The sequence below is a fragment of the Chelmon rostratus genome, chromosome 10, assembly GCF_017976325.1.
Source record: "Chelmon rostratus isolate fCheRos1 chromosome 10, fCheRos1.pri, whole genome shotgun sequence".
In the NCBI taxonomy this organism is placed as follows: domain Eukaryota; kingdom Metazoa; phylum Chordata; class Actinopteri; order Chaetodontiformes; family Chaetodontidae; genus Chelmon; species Chelmon rostratus.
The window spans coordinates 19,084,968-19,108,153 of record NC_055667.1 but is presented as its reverse complement, the minus strand read 5'-3'; the positions used below and the strand labels follow the sequence as shown (position 1 = coordinate 19,108,153).

The 23,186-nt window shown below is 43.3% G+C and overlaps 2 protein-coding genes across 9 annotated transcripts in view; both read left to right on the top strand.

The window, feature by feature from the left end:
• The window catches only part of LOC121612386 (serine/threonine-protein kinase WNK2-like), a 44,418-nt gene extending 34,856 nt beyond the window's left edge, over window positions 1–9,562 (top strand). For 5 of the 7 annotated variants that reach the window (XM_041945238.1, XM_041945241.1, XM_041945239.1 and 2 more), the window contains 6 exons: window positions 204–430; window positions 627–851; window positions 2,371–2,469; window positions 5,366–5,410; window positions 6,407–6,708; window positions 6,852–9,562. In XM_041945238.1, coding sequence (XP_041801172.1) covers window positions 204–430; window positions 627–851; window positions 2,371–2,469; window positions 5,366–5,410; window positions 6,407–6,708; window positions 6,852–7,202 — 1,249 coding nt within the window. In that variant the 3' untranslated portion in view covers window positions 7,203–9,562. The remainder of the gene's footprint in view (window positions 1–203; window positions 431–626; window positions 852–2,370; window positions 2,470–5,365; window positions 5,411–6,406; window positions 6,709–6,851) is intronic. The other 2 variants (XM_041945242.1, XM_041945243.1) reach the window with 2 other exon arrangements.
• A 519-nt stretch (window positions 9,563–10,081) lies between these two features.
• On the top strand, window positions 10,082–22,111 carry brpf1 (bromodomain and PHD finger containing, 1). Of its 2 annotated transcripts, none has more exons than XM_041946103.1 (16): window positions 10,082–10,277; window positions 11,550–12,337; window positions 12,728–12,917; window positions 13,029–13,316; window positions 13,671–14,188; window positions 14,357–14,546; window positions 14,667–14,798; window positions 15,394–15,522; window positions 15,961–16,366; window positions 17,151–17,459; window positions 17,568–17,846; window positions 17,933–18,080; window positions 18,973–19,106; window positions 19,984–20,099; window positions 20,191–20,345; window positions 20,961–22,111. In XM_041946103.1, exons 2-16 carry the CDS (start codon window positions 11,595–11,597, stop codon window positions 21,142–21,144), a joined length of 3,921 nt encoding a protein of 1,306 aa, XP_041802037.1. In that variant the 5' UTR covers window positions 10,082–10,277; window positions 11,550–11,594; the 3' UTR covers window positions 21,145–22,111. The 2 variants fall into 2 exon arrangements, with proteins under 2 accessions (XP_041802037.1, XP_041802038.1); XM_041946104.1 differs by lacking the exon at window positions 10,082–10,277 and adding an exon at window positions 10,421–10,925.
• Window positions 22,112–23,186: the final 1,075 nt, after the last annotated feature.

Below are 23,186 nucleotides of genomic sequence, written 5' to 3'. Positions count from 1 at the left end.
ATCCAACACACTTATCAGGTCAGGAATCCCCTTGACTTGCAGGTATTATGACTGCAAGCCCTAATGACAGAGGCTTTAGTGGACTTCATCGAGAGTACATTACTGAGGGAACACTTCAAAAAAGACTATGAAGTTGACTAGCACCCTGTGAGAAATATTTGAATTACATTACTGTCTGTTCTCTCGCTGCACCTTCTCACTAGACACATGAAGGAGATCTCTGAGCTGCAGGCGTTCCAGAGGAATGAGATTGAGCATCTGTACAAGGAGCTGGGCAAAACATTGCCCCCCAATGTCGGCCTGCTTCATGCTGCACCCCCAAGTGGCCGCAGGCGCAGGGCCAGCAAGCACAAGCTGAAGGCTGGAAAACTGCTCAATCCAATGGTGCAGCAGCTCAAAAACAATCTCAACACCTCCACAGACAGAAAAGGTGTGTGGGTTGGGATGGTGTGGTGATAAGTGGTTTATGTGACGAGTTGTGTGTATGGGAGAACTTTTTCAGTAAGAAACACAGGAATGGTGTCAGGTTCAGAAAACCGTAGGAGTTTGTGATTCACAGAGTGAGTCACTCTGACTCACACTTTTATTTATCTATTTATTGTTATTTATTTATTTTTTGCACCAAGGTGAAAGTGCTGCCAGTTCATCGGGCTCCCCGGCGAAAAGTTCAGTTCTGTCAGATGGCTCTGCCCACTCCAGTGGCAGCTCCAGCTCCAGCACTCAGCCCAGCATGGCCCCAGAGCAGGTCCACACCCAGCAACCCTGTTCCTTGAAGGGCTCTTTCTCCTCAGACAACATCTACGCTGGGCTACACAATGATGGAATGGCCAATCAAGCTGGCCCTGGCCAAGGTACACATTATAGATTCATGTGCATGCTGATCGTGTGTGTTGTGTGTGGTGTGGATGTGAGTGTGGGTGGATGGGACATGCTATCTACAAAACAGCCACTAGGGCTAAGGTAAATGTTTAATGTTGTCCATACTGTCCATGGACAACATTTTTCAAGTAGAAGGATCAAGAGTCTCATCCTGAAGGATTGCAGACACAACAGGAGCGCCTCATTGTAAATGAACAACTGTTAACTTCATTCTGTATGTACCGTAGGAACACTCAAAATACAACATATACATTAAAGCCTTACGGGTTTGTAAATTACTTATCAGATGGTTACCATCTGTCAGATTGAGAAAAGGAGACATGGCACTTCAATGCTATTCACGAATATGTGTGTGTGTGTGACTATCAATAACCTAAAAAAGCTGAGGTTGGCATTATACCCAATAATTTAAGTGTTACAATTTTAAAACAAGTTAACATCCTAAATTAGGGCATAATTTGGCTGTTTTATTTCTCCCAATGCTACGTAAACGAAGAACAGTGAATCAATACAGTGAACCAAGAATTTAAGGTTAAAATGGCGTGCAGAAAATCAAGGAAAACAGGGAAAATTATTCAATACATCAATATTAAAGTATAATCTGCAGCATAAAGGATACAAATTTAATAATAAATTATAATTAATAAATACGGTTTATTGTTTTTTAGTAGCCATTATATAACTAAAGTATTAACCATATATAAATATATAGACAGATTAATGCTTAGGCTGGTCACTGTACTCTTGGCTATTGTAAAACCAAGAGCCGTCTCCGTTCTAGCAATCAATAGTCAGTAACACCTGCTGACACCTGACAGATAATACGACATGTCTCCTTTTGTAGTTTGCTTCCAGTATTTTGGGCTTGGCAGTGACCACAGCACCCCTCCTTGTATAATGTCAGTGTACCTCTTAAATTAAAACAAGGCCTTGAAAGCCTTGAAACTGTGCCATTTTTTTAGTTTGAAATGTTTTACTTTAGCTCCACTTAAGATAGTCAAGAACTCAACAGCTTTGTGCATCTGATGAACATCTGTAACATCTTTTTTGTAAAATCTAAGTCTCAGTCAAAGTATGTTTGTGAAATCAGCCCAGAACCTTTGTTATTTTGTAACTTGCTGATTTATTTTGTTCAATTTATTTATTCATTGTTATTGTAAGCATATTTATCTGGCCCCATCAAATAAATGAATTAATTCATTAATAAACAAACAAATAATATCGAGGTCAAAACTCAAGCACATAACCACAGTACCCTTACCTGATAGTTGCCTTTTCCCCTAATAAGGCTCTTTATTATCAGTTGTGATTAGCTGAAATGTCATATTGATCACCAGGTAATTAAATGGGATCCTGCATATCGTGCACTCCTTCTTAGTATCCTTTGCTGGTGCTTTTGATGGTGGGGGTTTCTCATCCCAGTCTCTGTGCACTTTTACAAAGTGTCTCTCTTGTTTCTTCTCTTCTTCCCTCTTATATTCATTTTTACAGGCTGGACGGTTTACCACCAAACGTCAGAGAGAGTCACCTATAAATCTAGTAGCAAACCACGCACTAGATTCCTCAGTGGACCTGTGTCTCTGTCCATCTGTTTGTATTTGTTCTTTTCTATTTCCCCCACACTCATTTTCATCCTCTCTTTTTTTTAACCTGCCTCTCTCTTTTATCAGCCATTTTTATTTTATTTATATGTAATATAGTGGATTTTCTATTTCACCCTCCTCACAGGCCTCTTCACCCGACATACATCACCCATTTTCTATTCCTACCACTCGCTCCCTCCCTCAGCGACCTCAAAGCTTTTGTTCTGTATAATTTTTTTTTTTTCTGACCGCCAGAGGATATCCATCACATGCAAACGCGATGTTGGTATTCAAAACTCATATGAACAAAGTAAACTGAATGCAGCTTATATGTGCACGCACCACAAGAATCACAAGGCTTGTGCAGCCTGGTTGTGTTTCCTTTTCATCTTCAAGTGATCAATGAAGCAGGTCATATTTCTGTGTAGCTCAAGACTTGGCTGGAAGTCCCCTTCACCTGTTACTGCTGTTAAACATTGTAACTGGAGCAGAAGTGTTTGTGGACACTTATTTGATGCACTTAAAGGTAGATAATGGTGGTTGTTTCCAAGTATTGTTCGTTGCTTCATGGAAAAAACTCAGCGAGTATGACTATAATTAATAAAATCTGTGCCTTCTTAGTGCTTGAAGTATGTATCAGATTTATTCAAAACCCTGGGACGAATTGATTTGAAACAGATGTTAAAACTCTGGGTTTTGCCTTTGCTAAGCATCTGTTCAGTCATGAATGTTTACAGTGGACTCCTGGTGGGACAGGAGTAAATCTGTCAACTGTGACTCTTTCCAAAGACTCTCCTTATAAAAATCAGGCTTTTACTTGGACATAATTTTTCTTGAAGATTTGGCATTCATCCTGCTCCTCTGATATATCAGCAGTCATCACTTGTTAGTGATGAAGAATTTGAAGTTTTATGATGTTGGTGCCTCCAGTGGAAGCATTAAGGAAGACACTGGCAGACAGCATTTTGAGCATGTTAAACAGAGTTGCAAACTCAACACTAATTCAAACAGAGTGGTATAAATTTGAATAACCATTTTGGAAATTTGATTCTGACCACTCTATATTTTCAATTTTAATCAACCGTTTTTGATCCCTGTGCATTTTCTTAACAGTTGCAGGAGCCCTGTTGCTCCTTGTGCAAGCTTTTAGATGACTCGGCAGCAGCAGTGATTTGAGGTTTTGTCTGTTACACTAAAATAAGGTGTTATACCTTATCAAAGCAGTGGCTTATAATATTGTTCATGACTACAGTTTCAGAGTAATTCCTGCACATGTTCTGCATTGCTGGGGTATCCTCACAACATAGGCTTTGCTGTACATTTGTTCACATGACCTTATGTGTTACTGTAAATATGATCTTATGTAATGCTGTAGCCTGGGCCATCTTACAGACACCTTCACCATGTTCTGAGTGAAACTTCCTCATAAAGATTCTGCCTTCTGGCCTGTAGAATGAAGACGAGCACAAAGAGTAACGCTGGCTCCGTGAATTTGGAATGACCCCAACGAGTTCAGCCACCATTCGGTTTCTTGGCATGAGGATTGAAAAGGAAACATTTCCAGGGTGTTGATGCCTCTTAAAGATCCATGTGTGTGCCCCCCCAAATACCCAGGCTGCAAATAACTTTCCTCTGGCAATCATCCACAATTCATAGAACTGCAGTTACATTCATAACCATTCATTTGTGGGTATAATGCCCTCTCCCCCCCATACAAATGCTTTGTGCAGTGCTTCCTGCTTTAAAAAAAACAGACCCCAAGAGCACACAGGGGCTAGTTCTCTCCAAACATGGGCCTGAGGTCAGATCCAAACACAAGACAGTGTGCCCATTTGTTTAAGCGTGTGTGTATTTACATGTGAGAGAGAATACCAAAGCCTTTATGCCTTATTTATTTGTTGTGTGTTTCCATCCACTGTTAATTTTGATTGTATAACATCTCCCAAGTCGAGGCACTTTGCCCAAGTCAGCAATCCTCTGTATACTAACACAGAGAACCCCCCCCCAGCCCTCCCTTGATAGGCAGGGCCCTTTGCTGTGGTAGAGGAGAGCTCTCTCTGTCCCTCATGTTTGGACGGAGAAGACGTGCATGGTGCAGGCGCCAGGCAGGGCACTGATGGAGACTTGCTCCGCCATATGAAGGGCTGTATCATCAATATTACTACTTTTTTTTTCCTCCTTCCACCTCTCCTTGAGTTACCTGCATGTTTCTGACAAGTGCTGACTCTGATGAGTTCCAGCTAGTATTTGTGTGCTCTTTCAGTTGGACGTTTTATTTATTTTGGTTTCATGTTTTGTTTCACAGGCATTCTCACATCGACAAAGGAATCTCTTTTTAATCCAGGCTCCAGTCTTCCCTTCTTAGAAAACACTTATTATCTTGTTGGTCTCTCCCCTCCAGCTTATGGAGCATAGATTCATACTGAAGCTTACAAGCAAATAAATCCAAATTATTTGTGAGGGCGATTAAGACGATAGTGACTGCATGTCACCAGATTTCTGTCCAACACGATATGGCTTATAAAGAGAAAACAGTTTTCAGTAAGTTAATTTACAAGGCAGCATAAAATATGTTGTTCTTCATCCTGACAAGGTTGCTAGAAAAGCAGGAACTAATTAACATGCAACCAAGGCTAGACGTGTCCTCTCTTTCTCGAGCTTGTCAGGGACACTTTCTCAAGCACACTTTCCAAATGATTTGTCATTTTAAAGAGAACACCTAGGCTCTTTGTTCCAGTCCTCCTCACTGATTTTCAAACCCCTTGTCCTTCTTTTCCTCTTTCTCTCTCCCCAATTGTTTTGATAGCTGAATGTGCTTTTGAAGCAGCTTGTCCACATACTTGTGGTGTGCAGTGTGTCCTGGCCTAACTGTTTCTGTCTTGTGCTGTTCTACCTTTTTATAGGGTCCACTCTGAAACGACTATGTCTAGGCAAAGAGCGCAGTAGTAGTAACTATCTCATTTACTTTCTTAATCTCTGTCTTTCTTACTCTGTCCTTACTATTTTAGTCCTCCTTTTGTTTGTATGTGCACTTTATTTTCTCTTTCTGTTTTGTCACTGTGCCACAAAAATGTGGCAGTTATTGTTGAAAATGTGGGTATTCTACAGATTGATGCATTAATTTACGTTCGTTGTTGTTTTGCATGGCAGTGTCAGTGTCTGGATTGCTGAATTTTGTCATTGCTTGCATATCAAACATTTCATTTGTCTATAATTACTCAAGAAAGTCATTTATTTGTTGTAATCCTTTGGCTGCTATGTTGGCAAAATGTGTCTCAGTAAATCAGTTGTGCACAAATTCTGGCCTAAACAAAACCATGACAACTATTCTTAAAGTAATGAAAGGTAGGCTCATTGTGTCAAAAGCAGTGTTGGGAGTAACAAAAGCCATGGAATACCACAACTTTTAAAATGAAATAAGGCAATTACAATTGCTGAAATTTAAATGGACTCATTAGTTAATTGTTATTTTTGTCTTACCTGATAATAGTGTAGGATGAGGAAACTGGGGTTCTTCAAAAATAATTATTTATTAACTACTGCAAGATCAAAGCTTGGTTAACATGAACATCCAGCATTGTGTGGGTCCTCTTCTACCAGATCTTACCATTTGACCAAGACCATACAAGATAGCTTACAGGTAGGAAGGCTAGTCATTCACTGCTGTCACTGTTGACTGGAGTATTAATAACTCCCATCACCATAGTGATAATGTGTACAATGATAGATGAAATCTGACAGTTGTCTGGTCCCACACTGTGCCACAGCAACACTAAAATTATATAGCCGTGTGTGCAGATAATGTAACTGAGTATTAATTTTTCAAGCTTAACTTGCACAACACCAGTCAAAAGTGCCTTAAATTCTGCCATACAGCAGCCAATTGATTTGACTGTCCAAAATTGCAACTGGCCAGATTTTTAAAGTCCTTTGTGTCTTTGCAGGGTCTTCTCTCAACACCACCACCGCTCAGACAGCCGCCAGTCAAACCCAGCCGTCACTCACCACAGCCACACCCTCACCATCGCCTCAGCCAATCACGCGGCTCGCGCAGGTCCAGACCAACAACAGCAACAATAAGAGAGGCACGTTCACGGATGATCTTCACAAGCTGGTGGATGACTGGACGAAGGAGACTGTCGCAGCAGCCAGTCAGCCACGTCCTTCCCTGAATCAGATCAAACAGCAGAGACGCCAGCAGGACCTGGAAGGCAGAGCGCCACCTATGGGAGCAGCTACACATGAGGTACTCGAAGTGGAGATGTGCACTCACGGATAGAGCATTAAAGTTTTTTTTTTTTTTTTGGGTTGTATTTTGATCTATGACATTTGATGTACTTATGAGGCGGTCTGTGCAGTCCTTTGTACACCAACTCCCTTCTGTTTCAGATGAAATGCCGTGTTGGTCCCAGCAAGTTCCAGCTGCCTCTTTCCTGCCCCCTTACTGCTGCTTTAGGCCCTGGTATGCCCACAACCTTAGCTCCCAACTCCTCAGCAATGCTCCCTCCTGGGTACCTTTTGCCAGCAGGCTCCTATGGCAGGATGGTTCCTGGTCCTCTATACCCCCAGCAGTGGCCTGGCACGCCTAGCCCCGTAGGATCCATGGGTCCTGTAGGCCTGCTTGGTGCTGCAAGAATGATGCCCTATGCCGCAATGGCAAACCCAGGGATCAAAGCCTACCCTCTGGTCATGCACGACCCCGAGAATGGCCCCTGTCCGAAAACCACGAGGACTACCTAATCTGTTGGCTAAAATGTGTTAGTGTGTATGGGCAGGATGGTCCAACTCCATTCTGTTCTGGTTCACCAGAGCCACACTTGTACATAATCTGATCTTGTAAATAACATGATGCGAGTGTTGATATTCTTTATACAACACCTATATCTGTAGTTAATTGTGTGTGTGTGTGTGTGTGTGCGTGCGCGTGTGTGTGTGTGTGTGTGCGCGTGCGTGCGTATACTATACAGTACATGTTAAGTATGTATGTCTGGATACCTAATGCTTTTTGGCTTTGGTCTTGACAAAACTCGGCCATACAAGACATTTTGTCTGCGGTCACAAAAACGTATTTCACTTTATTCTTTATCACTGCAGTTTTCACACTGATTTCGCCTTTCTCTGTGCTCCATACACATTAAACACTACATTGGAATCCAAATACCAGTGGTTTAAGATGCATAAACAGGACAGTATTTATGACGAAGATATTTGAGGAAATGTAGTGCCTTGAACATTGATTTATAGATATTTTTTCTTCTTCTGTGAAACAAAGCATGTCTGCATCCAAGTTATTTTATTTGATGGTAGCTTGAGTGCAGTCTCTTTTTTTTAATGCATTACAGACACTTTTGTTTTCAGTTTACATATGAATGCCCTTGTAGAACTGCACTATTAACACAGTATATGCTCTTATTTAAATAATAAAATCATTTTTTAACCCTTGTTTACTTTCCACCCCTGTGACAGATGAAATGCCATAGTGGTGAGATGTACCGTTGCCTTGCAGAAACAAATGGTTAATGTAAGACTGATGAGAGAAGGAAAAAAATTACGCCAGCAGCCAAAATCCACTCGTTCAGGTCAAATGGTTCAGTTGGACACGGCCTCTTTTTGATAGGACAACTGATGCGAGTTGGCAGTGTTGTAGCCTTGTGCTCAGAGGAAAGGCAGTGTCCAGAGCTATATATACTGTACATAGTTCTTTCTACAGTATATGCCTCTGGTATTGTTCTGATCAGAATGTAGCAATTAATATGTGAAGGCTTGAGGCTTAAAAGTGCAATTTTAAACCCCTCCACAAAGCTTTGATCGTGGCCTTGCCACAAGCCTTATCTCTGATGTGTGCAACAGGAGCAAGCTGACAAGTTGAACAAAGTTACAAATCACCAAGCAACAGAAAGAAGTTACCAGGCAAAGTATACACATAAACCACCAATCAAACTCTGAAGTCACTACTGCTAGATGTTCTTTCAACTTGGCTGTCCTATTACTCAGCATACACTGTATGTAAAATGTTTTGTGCAATCACCAGTTAGGTCTGATGTTTTTTTTTTAATTATTTGATGTTTAAAGCTTGATTTTTTTTTTTTTTTTTTGATGCTGCTATCGTTTGAGGTGATTCCACTGTACAGTTAAGCATTCTGTTCCCATACGATGGTACCTAAAATAAGAAAAACCTCCTCAAATTACATAAAACGAGACGCTGACAAAACAGTGTTATTGCCTTGTTGAAATTTTGATGTTGTGAATTTTTGATTTCCCAGGTTGCTTTCAATGACAGCCTCTTTTTTTTTTTTTTTGTCCGTTTTCTTTTCAGTAATAAATTGCAAAATTCAAATGATACTTGATGCGGGAGATTTGCACAACATATAGTCTCCCTTAATTCTAACCTATGTTTAAGACACACTGTATATAGTTGGTTTCACCGCCTGTACTTTTTTATCACTGACAAGCATGGCCAACCTTTCATGTTCCACAAAGACAAACAATACAGCTACTAAGGTTAGAAATTTCACATTCTCCACAACACAATTTAAAAGGTTTCAGCACCCCAATCCTGCCAAGCTGTGAATTGTACAGTTTCCTTGTAGTTTATATTTGTACATTTTGTTTGTTTGATTGTTTAGGGGTGTTGGCAGTCGTGGAGGGGTTGCTTTGATGTATATTATTCCATCAATTCGGTTTGAATTGGACTTTTATAGGATATTATGCAGAGTCTTCTGCTTTGGTGAAATACTTCCAGTAGTAAGAGATTTCTGTTCTCTGTCATTATGTTTTGTTCCACCTCCCTCGCTGCTAACTCATGGGGAGCAGCGGAGGGAGTAACTGTTTGACGGCACATTCGCCTGGGTGCAGTGATCAACTGGGGAGCTGAAATGCACTGAGGAGGAGTAGACACGTCCTGCTCTGCTCATCTAATCTCACCTGTCTCTGGACAACATTGCCCCCTGGTGAATATGCTGTGATTGTCAAAGGCTTGTATTTAAACTGTGTGGGATTGCTTCTGCCTGCTGTAGGTCCCACTGCATTACCCCACCCTGCCCTGCTGCACTCTAATCACAGACTGTATGTTGAGAGAGAAATAAATATTTTGTGCTTGATGGAGTGTTTCATTCTTTTTATTACCATTTTTATTTCAAGGGGCTGCATCATATTAAAAGTATTATTTCTGATTGGTTACAAGCTTATGTAGTGTGGGGTTTAACACAAACAACTAGGATGAGGCCCATTAATAAACTCTACATCGGCAGTGCGTGTTTGTTTTGGTATGCAGGGGATGTTTGTAGACTTATTTCAGAGTGTGACGCGCACTCAGACCAGACTTGGATGTTTTCACGCTCAGTCCAGCCGACATCTTTGAAACGAAACCACAGATTCGCAACATGCGACACAAATTATCCTGTGGGAAATTATCGATAGAGGAAAGAAGGAAAAATAAATGATTTAAAAGACGCTAGGGACAGAATGCCTTTTTCTCATTCTGAAATGTTGGTCAAAATGTGCAAACAGGCTCTGTTTTAACACCAAAAAGCCGAGAAATAGATCCTCCTGTTTCGTGTGGCGAATGTGTCAACCCGCGTCTGCGGCGCAGCGTTACAGCAGCGGGTCGCCCCTTTTGTTCAACCGAGTTCCTGAATTATTCCCAACACAATTAAATGATCGGGTTATTCTGTTGTTTCATTAAAAAAAACATTTCACTATTCCTGCACTTCCCGTGATCTCATCTGGGACTATCCAATGAATTAAAATCGATCTGCAACCCTTCCGATCTGGTGCGAGGTTTCCGAAGCACGCAGTCTTGAGGAACGTGGAGTAGTAAGTGCTTATAACGTTCGTCCGGATCTGTAGCGTTAAAGGCTCGTTTTTGTGGGAAACTGGGTCACATTTTGACCATTAAAGCTATCGTCATTTTTGCGGTAATTTCAGTACTCCATCTTAACCTACTGTGCCCCAAGAACACGAAGTAGTAGCGTTACAAACCCTAATGCAAAATAGGCATGCCTGGCTATTTTGCTCGTTATTCCACCACAGAGATGGAAAATTAAATGGTTAAATGGTCTTAGCTACTTAATTCGGTGATAACCTGATCCCACACGCTGTAATAGAGTGGTAACCTCGTAAAATCAGGCGTTATACTGTCAATTTGGTGCTGATCGGCAGGGTGAGGTCATTGTGGAGGGAAACACTAGAGGGCTGAATGGTCATCTAAGTTACAGTCAGGCTTCAGTCTATGTAACTTTAAGCACCCCTTTGCTTATTGTTTGCTACTAAGTATACGTTACTGAACATGTTCTGTAATGTTAAAGTTGGGCGATACCTCTCTTTGTGTAGCCCTGTGAAAACAGCTACAATTTAGCACGAGAATCAAAATAACCCAGTTAACCTTATTGAGCTGAATGAAACACTTGGCGTCGATTAAGATGAAAACGGAAGCTAGCAATGGCTCGTTTTTAACGTTGACTCGTGAGTAGTTGCTATATTCTCCGTAGCTCTGCTGTTTGTATGGTGAATTGGTGTTGTTGTTTGCTAGCTGCTGTTAGCTTGCTGGCTAACAGCGCCAGGCTGCTATGTTTCATTGTTTGAGGGGGAAACATCAGCAAAATGCTATGGCTAACGTTAGCTGGATTCAAATCGTCTGAATCCCATGGTTAGCTTTGGGATTTTCAAACGAAAGCTGTCCTGTGTGTTGTTGCTTTAGCCAAATGTGTTCTAGCTCATGGGCTGTAAACAAGCTTGCAATTACTGCCAACTAGACCTACTGTTATGCCGTTTGCACGTTAACCGGACACCGCTGTAGTTAACAAAGAACAGAAACAAACATATTGACATAAATTGCACCTGTTTTTCGGTAACATAGTTATTTGTTTGCTACTGGGAATGGGGGGCATTGTCACGTGACTGCACCATAACAGGTGCACAATGTGCAGGCACGACTCGTCTAGACGGGTGTCTCTTAACTACTGCAGTTCAGTGACAGTAGCTAGTATCTAACTAATTTACTGTATTTTAAACACATGAGACAGCAATCACGATTAAATTTCTGGAATTGACCCTCCCATGGTCCTCGTTTATGTCCCCCTCTGTCAGATGTAAGCTTGAAGAGCATCTGTCCCAGCAGTGGCTGTTGGCACAATGGGGCTGGACTTTGATGTAAAGACATTCTGTCACAATCTGCGGGCCACCAAGCCCCCTTATGAGTGCCCTGTGGAGACTTGCCGCAAGGTCTACAAGAGCTACAGTGGTATTGAGTATCACCTTTACCACTATGACCATGACAACCCGACTCCTGCACAGACTGTACCCCAGAAGAAGAGAAAGGGACGGCCGCCTCGAGCCTCATTGGCGGGTTCAGGGGACACGGACGATGGTGGAGGTAATGGGGGTGGAGGACCGGGGCATGGGGGGAACACGCCTGGTAGCCCCAACCGATCTGAGCGCTCCCACTCCCCGGGCAGAGAGACAATGACATATGCCCAGGCACAGCGGATGGTGGAGCTGGAGATCCAAGGACGGATCCACCGCATTAGCATCTTCGAGAACATTGATGTGGTGTCAGAAGAAGACAGCGATGCAGAGGATGCTCCACCATCGGGTACTGGTGGCAGTGGTGGAGGGGTGTGTAATGGTAGCGATGGTGGAGGTGGAGGTGGCGAGGTAGGAGGTAGCGGCAAGGACCGCCCAGATATCCCATCTTCTAATGGGGGAAAATCCACCCCAAAGTCTGGAAAGCATAAGAGTAAAGAAAAGAAGAAGGATGGCTCGTCTCATCATCACAGCACTCAGTCTGGGCCTGCAGTCAAGCTCCCTGAGGCGGTGTTCAGAGAACTGGACCAAGAGAGACCTGATGCCCCCCCTCGGCCATCATCTTACTACAGGTCTGCATTGAGAATATTAATCTGGTTCCTTTATAATTACATAGCTGTTGTGAAAATTAGAAGCTGGGTTATTGTTAAGTACATGGCAGGCATTTTGTAATGGGTGCATGTATAGAGGATGCATCTTTTTCGTACAGAAAATACATGTGGTGAAACATATTTACAGTCAGTCACCAGTTTGTTTGCATTTGCACTGCTTGTTGTTGTGCACCTATCAGGAAATTATTTTGACCTCAGATTCCTCTTTTTAGTCTGTCATTTCCTTTTTTGACAGAAAATTGAAGTTGGTGCCATTCCTATGCCACCACTTAATTGCACTTCTTTTCTACACATGTACTATTATGTAATAATATAAACAATTTTGCTCTTCTTTTCAACGCTGGTGTTCAGGTACATTGATAAGTCTGTGGAGGAGCTGGATGAGGAGGTTGAGTATGACATTGATGAGGAGGACTACATCTGGCTTGACATCATGAACGACAAGCGGCGGCGCGACGGTGTCACACCCATCCCTCAGGAGGTTTTTGAGTACCTCATGGACCGCTTAGAGAAGGAGTCTTACTTTGAGAGCCACAACAAGGTACCTGAACTTGGAAACTGAGGGGAAAAAGAAATTGAACAGTACAAATAACAGTGAAACATATATAGAGTGCATCCAATTCTAATCTCTCCTCATCCTCCTCTCCCCCAGGCAGACCCCAGTACCCTAATCGATGAAGATGCTGTCTGCTGCATCTGTAATGATGGAGAGTGTCAGAACAGCAATGTGATCCTTTTTTGCGACATGTGCAACCTGGCAGTACACCAAGAATGCTATGGCGTGCCCTACATCCCAGAGGGTCAGTGGTTATGTCGTCGTTGCCTGCAGTCGCCAAGCAGAGCTGTGGACTGTGCTCTCTGTCCCAACAAGGGAGGCGCTTTCAAACAGACAGACGATGCACGCTGGGCGCACGTCGTGTGTGCCCTCTGGATCCCAGAGGTAAATCCATTGTACACCACACGCATTCTCGGTCAATCAGAACTGCCTAATTATGCAGATATGGAGGTGCTCTGCATTGTGCTGTGTTCTTCTGTGGTGCAGACAGCCTTCAGTATTTGTCCATTTCCCCCAGAAAGTTGCTTTGATTTTCCACAGTGGGTGCAGAAGGATTTAACCTTCAATGTGAAATGTGAAAGTTGTTTGATAAATAGCTCTAGATGCATAAGTTAGAGAACACAAAACACAACTAAAATGCTATAATCTCAGATAAATAACATCTGTGTTAATGTACAGTTTTGCAGGAATCAGTCCCTCAGTTATCTCATGGCTACCTTCTCTGCTGCCTTTCCTCAGGTCTGCTTTGCTAACACAGTCTTTCTGGAGCCGATCGATAGTATTGAGCACATTCCTCCTGCACGCTGGAAGCTCACCTGCTACATTTGCAAGCAGCGTGGTTCAGGCGCCTGCATCCAGTGTCACAAAGCCAACTGTTACACAGCCTTCCACGTCACCTGTGCCCAGCAGGCGGGCCTCTATATGAAGATGGAGCCCGTCAGAGAGACTGGGGCCAATGGCACCTCTTTCAGCGTCCGTAAGACGGCTTACTGTGACATCCACACGCCCCCAGGATCAGCCCGACCTTTGGGGGGAGTAGGTGGGGCCAGCATGGGTTCGTCTCACAGCGAAGGAGAGCTGGAGGAGGATGATGAGCCCAGCATTGGCCACGATGATGACTCCAAGGGTTGGAGCTCTGAGCGAGCCAAGAGAGCGAAGGCCAAGTCCAGGCTGAAGATGAAAAGAGCGAGGAAGATTTTAGCTGAGAGGAGAGCTGCTGCACCAGTGGTGTCTGTGCCCTGCATTCCTCCTCACAGGTACATACACACACCATGTTTTACCTGTACTTCTTATACCAAACTGTATGTGGAACAGCAGGTTGACCAGAACCAAAATGATCACTTCAAGAAAGTTTAATGGTAGAGAAAGTTTTACATTCATGACTTGAGGCTACAAGAGTTCTAGTAGTGTTTGTTTCTCTGCAGGCTGAGCAAAATCACCAGTAACCTGACGGTGCCCAGGAAGAGCCAGTTCATGCAACGACTTCACAGCTACTGGACCCTGAAGAGGCAAAGTAGGAATGGCGTACCTCTGCTCCGCCGGCTCCAAACCCACCTGCAGTCACAACGACATATTGACCCACTCCCACCGCAACCCCCGTCACAACTCCCTTCGGTAACCAGTGTAATTGTTACAGAAAAAGCAACTCATTCTTAGTGCGCATAACTGTAATTCTGTACTTGCCTCATTCAGTGGTCTCACGTATCCGTTGGTTTGTGCATGCTGGCGTTGCAGAGAGACAGCGAGGAGAAACAGTCCGCCTTAAAAGAGCAGCTGAAGGCATGGCAGAGACTGCGGCACGACCTGGAGAGGGCCAGGCTACTGGTGGAGCTCATCCGCAAGAGGGAAAAGCTCAAGAGGGAGACGGTGAGACACGTCTGATTTATTTCTGTAACTAATAGACATCAAAACTGTAACACTTGTGATAGCACACTATGTTTTTCCCATTGAGCCGTACAGGAAGTGTTCAGTACACATGTCTTTTCTTTGGATTAAACTCACTTCCATGTAGTCAATTAAACACAATCTCAATAATTTGGTCCAAATTAAAGAATGTTTATACAATCTAAAAGCAATGTTAGTGATTTCAGTAACATTATCGTGGTGTGGGAGGGTTAGGTGCTGCAGGGGAGTTCTCACACATATTTGACATTTAAGAATCAGATGCAAAAGAGCAATGCATTCATTAGCTACTTTCTTCCAATCTCCATGACTGTGCGCACACCAAGCCACTTGTCAGTTAATCCACTATGCAGGTGGGTCACACAAAAACAACTGTAAGGTTCACAGCACTTTACTTCGCTGCTGACAGCTTAGTGCAGCCACGTGCAGTATGAGCGTGTGGGTACATGCATACATTTGAACTGAACCTATGTGCGCACACACAGCTCTCACTGCACAGATTTATTCAATGTTCATTCCTTCAGTCAGGAGGGGTGTTAAAACATGTGTCTGTGTTCAGATTAAAGTGCAGCAGATGGCGCTGGAGATGCAGCTCACTCCCTTCCTGGTGCTGTTGAGGAGTACGTTGGAACAGTTACAGGAAAGAGACACTAACAACTTTTTCACAGAGCCTGTACCGCTGGCAGAGGTAAACGCACACAAACACACAGGAGGTTTGCATGTCCACTTCTGCTACTGTATGTGTTATCTTTTATGTCAGTGTAATTTTTGAAATTTGATCAAATTGGCATATTCATATTTCTCTCCTCTGTTTCTTCAAATTAGTGTATAATGTATGTTAAATAACATATAGCCCCTTTCCTCTTTTATCTGTTTGCATTTTATTTCTAGCCATATTTGTAATATTCTTATTACAAAAAATGAAATATGTAGGCTCAGTAACTTTGATACAGCGTATAAATAATAACATTTGAGGGATCCTTGCTAATGATGTTTGTGTTATTATTGAGAAAATAAACATCAGCTGTTATATCGTCCATTATCTCATATCATTGTCCTGACCTTGCTCTGACTTCTACACACTCACTGAAAATTCACTGTACCCTCTCTACCCTCTACTGTCCAGGTGCCAGACTACCTGGACCATATTGACACTCCAATGGACTTCCAGACCATGTGGAACCTGCTGGAGTCCCATCGCTACCTCACTTTTGAGGCCTTCGAGGCAGACTTTGGCCTCATTGTCAACAACTGCCTCAAATACAACGCCAAGGACACGGTCTTCTACCGCGCTGCCCTGCGCCTCAGAGAGATGGGCGGGGCCGTCATAAGAACCGCCAGGCGCCAAGCTGAACGGATCGGCTTCGACTACGAGACTGGCATGCACCTCCCCCGAGAGCCGAGCCCAGACAGTCAGCGTGACCAAGAGCGAGACAGGGAGAGGGAGCGCGAGCGGCAGAGGGAGCGAGAGCGGGAGCGGCAGAGGGAGCGCGAGCGAGAAAAAGACGGTTTACTGTCCTCGAATGAAGATGGTAAGTGAACTGCTTTCACTTTGATTGGGAAGTTTTTGGCAGCCAAAGCATTTTTTTTCACTCTCAAGCACCAAATTGAAAAAAAATGGCAAAAAGCAAAACATACCATTTGAGAACTTCGAGCTCATCCAACTACGTTTTGGTGGCCAGTTAATACTTAATTTAGAGACAATACTGTATGTTCTAAAAAGAGATACTTTCACAATTCGGGAACATACTGAAAATGGGAGAAGGATGGGAGGTGGAGTGTGTGGATGGTGAAAAGGTACATGAAGGTCAGACAGTGAGGCATGGGTATCATTGGGAAAGGCAGTACAAATATATTCCAGCTTAGCTTTCTTTCTTTTTTTTTCTCCTTTCAGTGCTTTAATGTCACTTACATTCCTTGCCACAGGTGTTGAGCACTCCAACAGTATTAAACATATGTGGCATGAGATGCTTAATAGAAAGAATATATATCTTTGGCACAATTAAGCCTCTTGACCAGTAGATGGCGCATTACATTTATTCAATTCCTTTGCTAAAAACATTACAAATCATCCTTGCCAGTAAAACTGTGTTTCTTACTTTACTACCTTGGTTTAAAACAAACTTGCGTCCATCTGTTACTTGCATAGATCTCATGATTTAATTTCGTGTACCACGAAGGCTATTTCTGATCGACCTCAGATTAAGTTTGATGAATCCTGCAGAGATGCTAAAAGTTTAACTTCCTTTATTAATATTTTCATTCTCTTTCTTTCCTGAGGGCGTTTAACAGCCTTTCTCTTCCTGCCCCTCACAGACCTGCTCCTGCCAGAGAACAGGCGGCGGCTACCACTTGAGGAGCAGCTGCATTACCTGCAGGCGCGCCTCGACGAGGTCAGCTCGGGAAAGCACAGCATTGGTCAGTCTCGTAGAGCCAAAGCTCTGAGAAAGGAGATCAGTGTCATCAAGAGGAAGCTCGCGCACCAGCGGGAAGGAGGCTCCAGCATGGGGGGCCGGGAGTCTGTGGGAGGAGGAGACCGGGGTTCTTCCCTCCCCCATCACCCATCCTCTGCGGGACACCACGATGAGGGTGGAGAAAGCAGCAGCCAGGAGATTGGTGGAAAAGGTGCGTCCAGTAAGATTATTGTGCAACATGAAAATAGTAATATTGAAAGAAAGTAACATAATAAACATTGGCTTGCATTTTAATCTATGAACCGCTCTCTCCCTCAAGATCTGAGTGTGTCCTCGTCTGTCCTGGCTCCAGAGGTGGGCCGTCGGACATCTGTCCTCTTCTCCAAAAAGAACCAAAAAATGGCCGGACCCCCCAAAAGGCCAGGACGTCCCCCCAAGAACCGGGATGCTGCCTACGGTGGGACAGGGGTGAGCCAAAGCCCTATCGGTCCCCCTCAGCTGCCCCTGCTGACGACACCCAGGCAGAGGAAGAGACCCCGCAGCCCCCACACCAGCTCCAGCTCTGACAGCGACAGTGACAATGACGACCTGCTCCCAGGTACAGCAGACAAACTCACTGATACAGTGTGACCTGCAATCTTTAAGTCACACGCAGTCACTTCACTCTGTCGCTCTTTTCCGCAGGTTTGCCAAGTAACGGGTTTGATGGAGGAAACCAGCCAGTGACGGAGAGCTTCCGCGTGTACAGAAATGAGCCCCGTCTCCCTCGATCCAGCTCAGACTCTGAGTCCACAACCAGCAGCAGCAGCAGTGCAGCTTCTGACAGGACCAGGTAGTTTGTGCACAAACATACAGCATGTTCGTTAGATAGCAGCTATGCCTGGTGTTCTTAAACGCTCTTCGAACTCACTGTTTCTCTATTACCAATTAATTAGTTGTGTTGGCACCCATCTCTGCACTTCTACTGAAGTTCTAACTTCCTTTAGCTCATTGTTTTGGTTTTACAGCACATATTTACAAGCATGGTTTAGTCCCAACTCTCTCATCAGCCCCGTTAGTTTTAAGCAAGCAAGCCCAGATGAACCCATCATGCAGCAGACAGAGAGAGTTAGCGATTTGCTGGGTAGTTTGTCTGTACGCTAGTTGTGGAGCTCTTCTTCCTCCAAGTGGCCATTACGTCACTTAATGCACCTTTAAGGTTTTGCGAAATATGCTTACTTGCTTTCCAGTGACTTCCTCTAGTCTTGTTGTGGCTTTGAGGTTGCCAGGAAGCCAAACAAAGACTCCAGGAAGTTGCTGCACCTATATGCATTTATACTTTTTTTTTTTTTTTTAAGTTTTGAAGTGAGCCACAGGATTTCTGATTTCTTTATGCTAAGCTCATGCTAGGAGAGTGGTACTGATCTTCTGATTTAACTCCAACAAGAAAGATACAATGTTGCACTACTGTCAGCCAACCAGGTAGTCATTTCAAGGGTATTATGGCTTTTATGTAGAGGTGAATGACATGTAAGTTGTAGCGCTAAACAGATACAAGAATAAAGGCACAAGAAAATAAGATCGGCAGCAGCCTCTTTTTGTTTACCGCAGCAGTTAGTTTAGCAGCCAGTAAAGTGTGTTGAGCCGTGTTCTGTGGCTGATTACATCTTTGACCCGTCTGATTGTAAACGCTTGTAATTAAGTTAGGTATGCATCTTTACAGTCCCGTCTCTCTTATCTCGCAGCACGACCCCCTCTAAGCAGGGCAGAGGGAAGGCGTCGTTCTCCCGCTCCGCCTTCCAGGAGGACAGCAGCGAGGAGACGTCAGGCACTGAAAACGATTCCTACTCCGTCGGAGGATCACGGGGCGTTTCACACTGTGAGCGCGCTTTCACATACTCAAACCCACACACACACTCGCCTCAGTGTGTCACTGCATACACAATTAGTTTTTATTTTTGTAGATATGTGTGTCTTCTCAGAATGATTTGAATCTTAATGTAGCTGGTAATTTCAGCTGCAATATCTTGTCTGTAGCGGATCCAATATGATTATTTATTTGATCTAATATGATTTGACTTAGTGCCTTGAGTGCCAGTAAATTAATTATTAGTTAAGTTGTTGTGACCTCTGCTTCGGGGCTATGCACGAATCACAATGATCTAAATCACTGATATTTCTGACTGAAGAAATGAAACATGAAGTGCTCCTTTCATTTCTTATTCTTATTCTTTATTTGGAGCCCCAATTAGCAGCTACTCTTTGTGTCTTTCGGGACACAGCTACTTATTTTCTGTGGTTGATGTTGCAATAGTTTGCTGTAAGAGCTCAAAACGCTGATGAAAAAGCAGAGAACAGTTCGTGAGCAGCACAGGTGCACAGAAAACACGTTCAGCACTAGACATCGGCATTGGCAGCTGCTGCAGGGAAAATGAAACATAACAAAACAATGCATTAGTCAGATCAGTATTCTCCACGTGAAGGGTTTCATTTACAGGCTCAAATGATGACCAAGAATATTTGTTTAGGACCAACCGGCTCTCACCCAGCGTTGTTTGAGCTGGATCTGTTTACAGCCCCATTAGGCAAACAGATTATTGTCAGTACAATGTTTTTCTCAAACGTTGCTGTAAAAAGGGGATGTTTCTTGCAAAAACCACTTAAAACAATGTGACTGTGTGAACAACTGTTGTTTACCTAGAAGCGAGGTTACATAATGATGACTGTCTTCCTGTGCCTGTCTTTCTTACTGTCAGTGGTGCGTGGCCGGGCCAGGTCAGGATGCTGGATGACATCTGATGACTATTCTTCTCTGGAAGCCCTGGACCTAGTGTGGGCCAAGTGCAGAGGCTACCCCTCGTATCCTGCTCTGGTAGGATAACAAGCGGACCAGAGTTAAGAGAACTGTTGACTTTATGATATTCTGCAGGTTAATGACTGTACGTCTAACCATTTGCCTGCAGATAATTGACCCGAAGATGCCCAGGGAGGGCGTGTTCCACCGGGGTGTCCCAATCCCTGTCCCACCTTTGGACGTGCTAAAACTAGGGGAACAAATGACCCAGGAGGCCAGGGAGCACCTGTTCCTGGTCCTCTTCTTTGACAACAAGAGAACTTGGTCAGTGCTCTGGGTCACCTTCTGTCATCTTTATGCATTCACTTATTGTCACAAATCATTCTTGAAATTTGTTCTTCTTTGCTTGTTCTCACGTTATGTTATATCTTTTTCCAAAAATGATGAAGTACAGTAAAACACAAAACACAAGCAAACTAGGCTTCTGATGTTACTGGAAGTGTGCACACAAGTAACTATGTGGCAGTAGTTCAAAGGAAACTGCACTATTTGGATCAAAGAGCAAGGCGACAGAACGTTTAGCAGAAATGGGTCAAACATGTGTAGAAAATAAGAGGAGGGAAAAAAACAGGTTGTATTTTAGGTCATCATGCGCTGTGCAGGTTTGCTTCTAAGCTCAAAGAAAAAAACAATCTGTGAGAAACACGATGACTTAACAAGATCTTAACTGCCTTAAGATCTAGGGTCAGGCCCCCTGACCCCCTAATCATCTCATGACCCACCAGATAAATCTGATGGGTCATGAGATGATTAATGAGAGAGGAAACAAGACAAAACAAAGTTCTGATGTTCAAATTTGAATTCATTTTTTTGGACTTTTCTCTAATTATGCTGCTAATTTTGCTGTGAATGTGTGTGTATATGCGTGTGTGTATCCAGGCAGTGGCTGCCACGCTCGAAGCTGGTGCCGCTCGGGGTGGACCAGGAGCTGGACAAGGAGAAGATGCTAGAGGGCAGGAAATCCAACATCCGCAAGTCAGTGCAGGTGGCCTACCACCGTGCCATGCAGCACCGCAGCAAGGTGCAGGGAGACCCCAGCAGCGAGACCAGTGACAGTGACTGAACACACATACACACACACACCTTATGTGTTGGTCCTTGCAGGTGTCGTGGAGCATATGTTCCTCTATCGAGAGCCCAGCCCTCCATCACAGAACACAAACAGTGCAAGTAGCACAGAGTGGAAAAAGAAAAACGTCCACTACATTGGCCCCCAAGACACACATGCACACACTAAGCCGTATTTAATCTGGCATGTAAAATATTGTATTTAAGAGAATTGAAAAAAATGGTATTAATAATAATGATGGAAAATATGCTATCTTCAGAATCATCAATCAAGTATTCCTCGTATGTGGTCGATATATGTTTAACAGCAAATGCGATGATGGTTTACAGATTCAAAAAAAAGGAACGATGGTATTGCACTATGATGCGTACACGACTCTGCCTCTCCCTGTCATTCTCACACATACATTCACACGTGCAGTTTTACATTTGAACAGGGAAATGCATGCAGTGTACATTAAAATGCACACACTGCGGGTGTGGCTGCGAATGCCATCAGCCCAGCACATCTTTCTCAGAAGCATCGCCCGCCTTTCCCAATCAAACAAGAAAAAAACAACAGAAACCAAACAGGTCTGGTGCTAGTGTCCGGCCATTTTTCAGTGGAGCACAAAGAGAGACTATTGCAGCCTGAACTGGCAAAGCAACGTTAATGTTATTTATTCTGCTAACTCCTTCTTAACAAGGTCAACAAGCTCGTTTTTTTTTTTTATTATTTTATCATGGACTACTTCTAATCACTCCGGCCACACAAGACATCATTGTGTGGTCCTTTTTCGTGCGTCACTCTGTGTCCATCATGTCTCCTGTTTATACGGTTTTGTTAACAAACTACGTCTGTCTCACACAGGCCACTGGTCAGTGAATAATGAGGACTAAAACTGAAACACATGATCGCCTCACTGTCTGTCTTAGTCTCAGGCTGATGGCTTTAGAACTTTTATATATACAGATTGCATAAAGATAGAAGTTTAATAAAAAGAATTGAGTTTTTTTAAACTTGTGGGTCGTGTTGTGGTCTTTGTGTGTGCACTGTGTCACTGGTTTTTCTTTGTAATTGCTGGAGACCCACCTGTTACCCCTCTCTAAGGAAATTGTGACGCAAGTGCATCTCATGATTTATTACCTCTGTATGTTTCTGATACTGTTTCACAACACCTCAGGCCGCGTACAAGATTTGCTGCCAATGAACATGACCAGTCAGGTTTTGTGGTTCTTTGAAAGGATTGTTTGTTCTTTAGGGCCCATACTTGCCTAAAAGTTAACTTCCTCTTTTTATAGTTAAGTTAATATTATAAGGTAAGGTAGTATTCCCAACATGTGACACCTTGGTGATTTATAATAACTTCCTCAGACCAAAGGCTTTCTTCATCACACCTAAGGGAATTAAATTCAGGTAAATGTGTTTAGTAAGCTGAGACCCTCTTCTGTTTAAGTGTTGGGGGATGACTCCTCTGTGAGGGTGTGACAGTGAATGTAGAGTTACGATCAGGCCTAGTTCTGCAGGTTTCTTTTCTGGTGCAGTATTTTGAGGTGTATAAGGACAAAGATGACTTTCTGTACAGCGGTTCTACTGGTCGGACAGCCTTTACGAAAACACAGGCATGGTGTCTCAATCTCAAGACATGCCTGTCTAGATTTTGCTTGTTTTGTTGCAGAGGGTGCCAGATAAAACATGTGCACTGTGCAAATGTTTTCAATGCCCAGATGTTAAGGCAGTGGTTGGGTTCCCCTTGATTTATATGGGATTATTCTTAAATTATTGCATATAATGTAATAACCTGTCAAAATAAAATGATACAAAAGAAATCATTTAAACAGGGTAGTCACAAAAGTACATGAATGTCATGCCATTTTCAGATTTAATGACATTTTACTGATATTTTAATGGCATTTTCCATAAGTCGGCAGACTGTTTACATTATCGGTTGCCATATGAGCTCATTCGTCTGTGATGACAAATACCTCAAATCAACCTGCATGAATTTCCTCTCCCCAAACCGAGGTATTGATCTTTCTTTTTTTTCCGCGCACGAG

Coding starts and splice junctions, on each gene's coding strand:
- brpf1 (XM_041946103.1), top strand. CDS start 11,595: ATGGGGCTGGACTTTGATGTAAAGACATTCTGTCACAATCTGCGGGCC. Junction 14,189..14,356: donor CCCTGCATTCCTCCTCACAG/GTACATACACAC, acceptor GTTTCTCTGCAG/GCTGAGCAAAATCACCAGTA. Junction 19,107..19,983: donor ATCACGGGGCGTTTCACACT/GTGAGCGCGCTT, acceptor TCTTACTGTCAG/TGGTGCGTGGCCGGGCCAGG.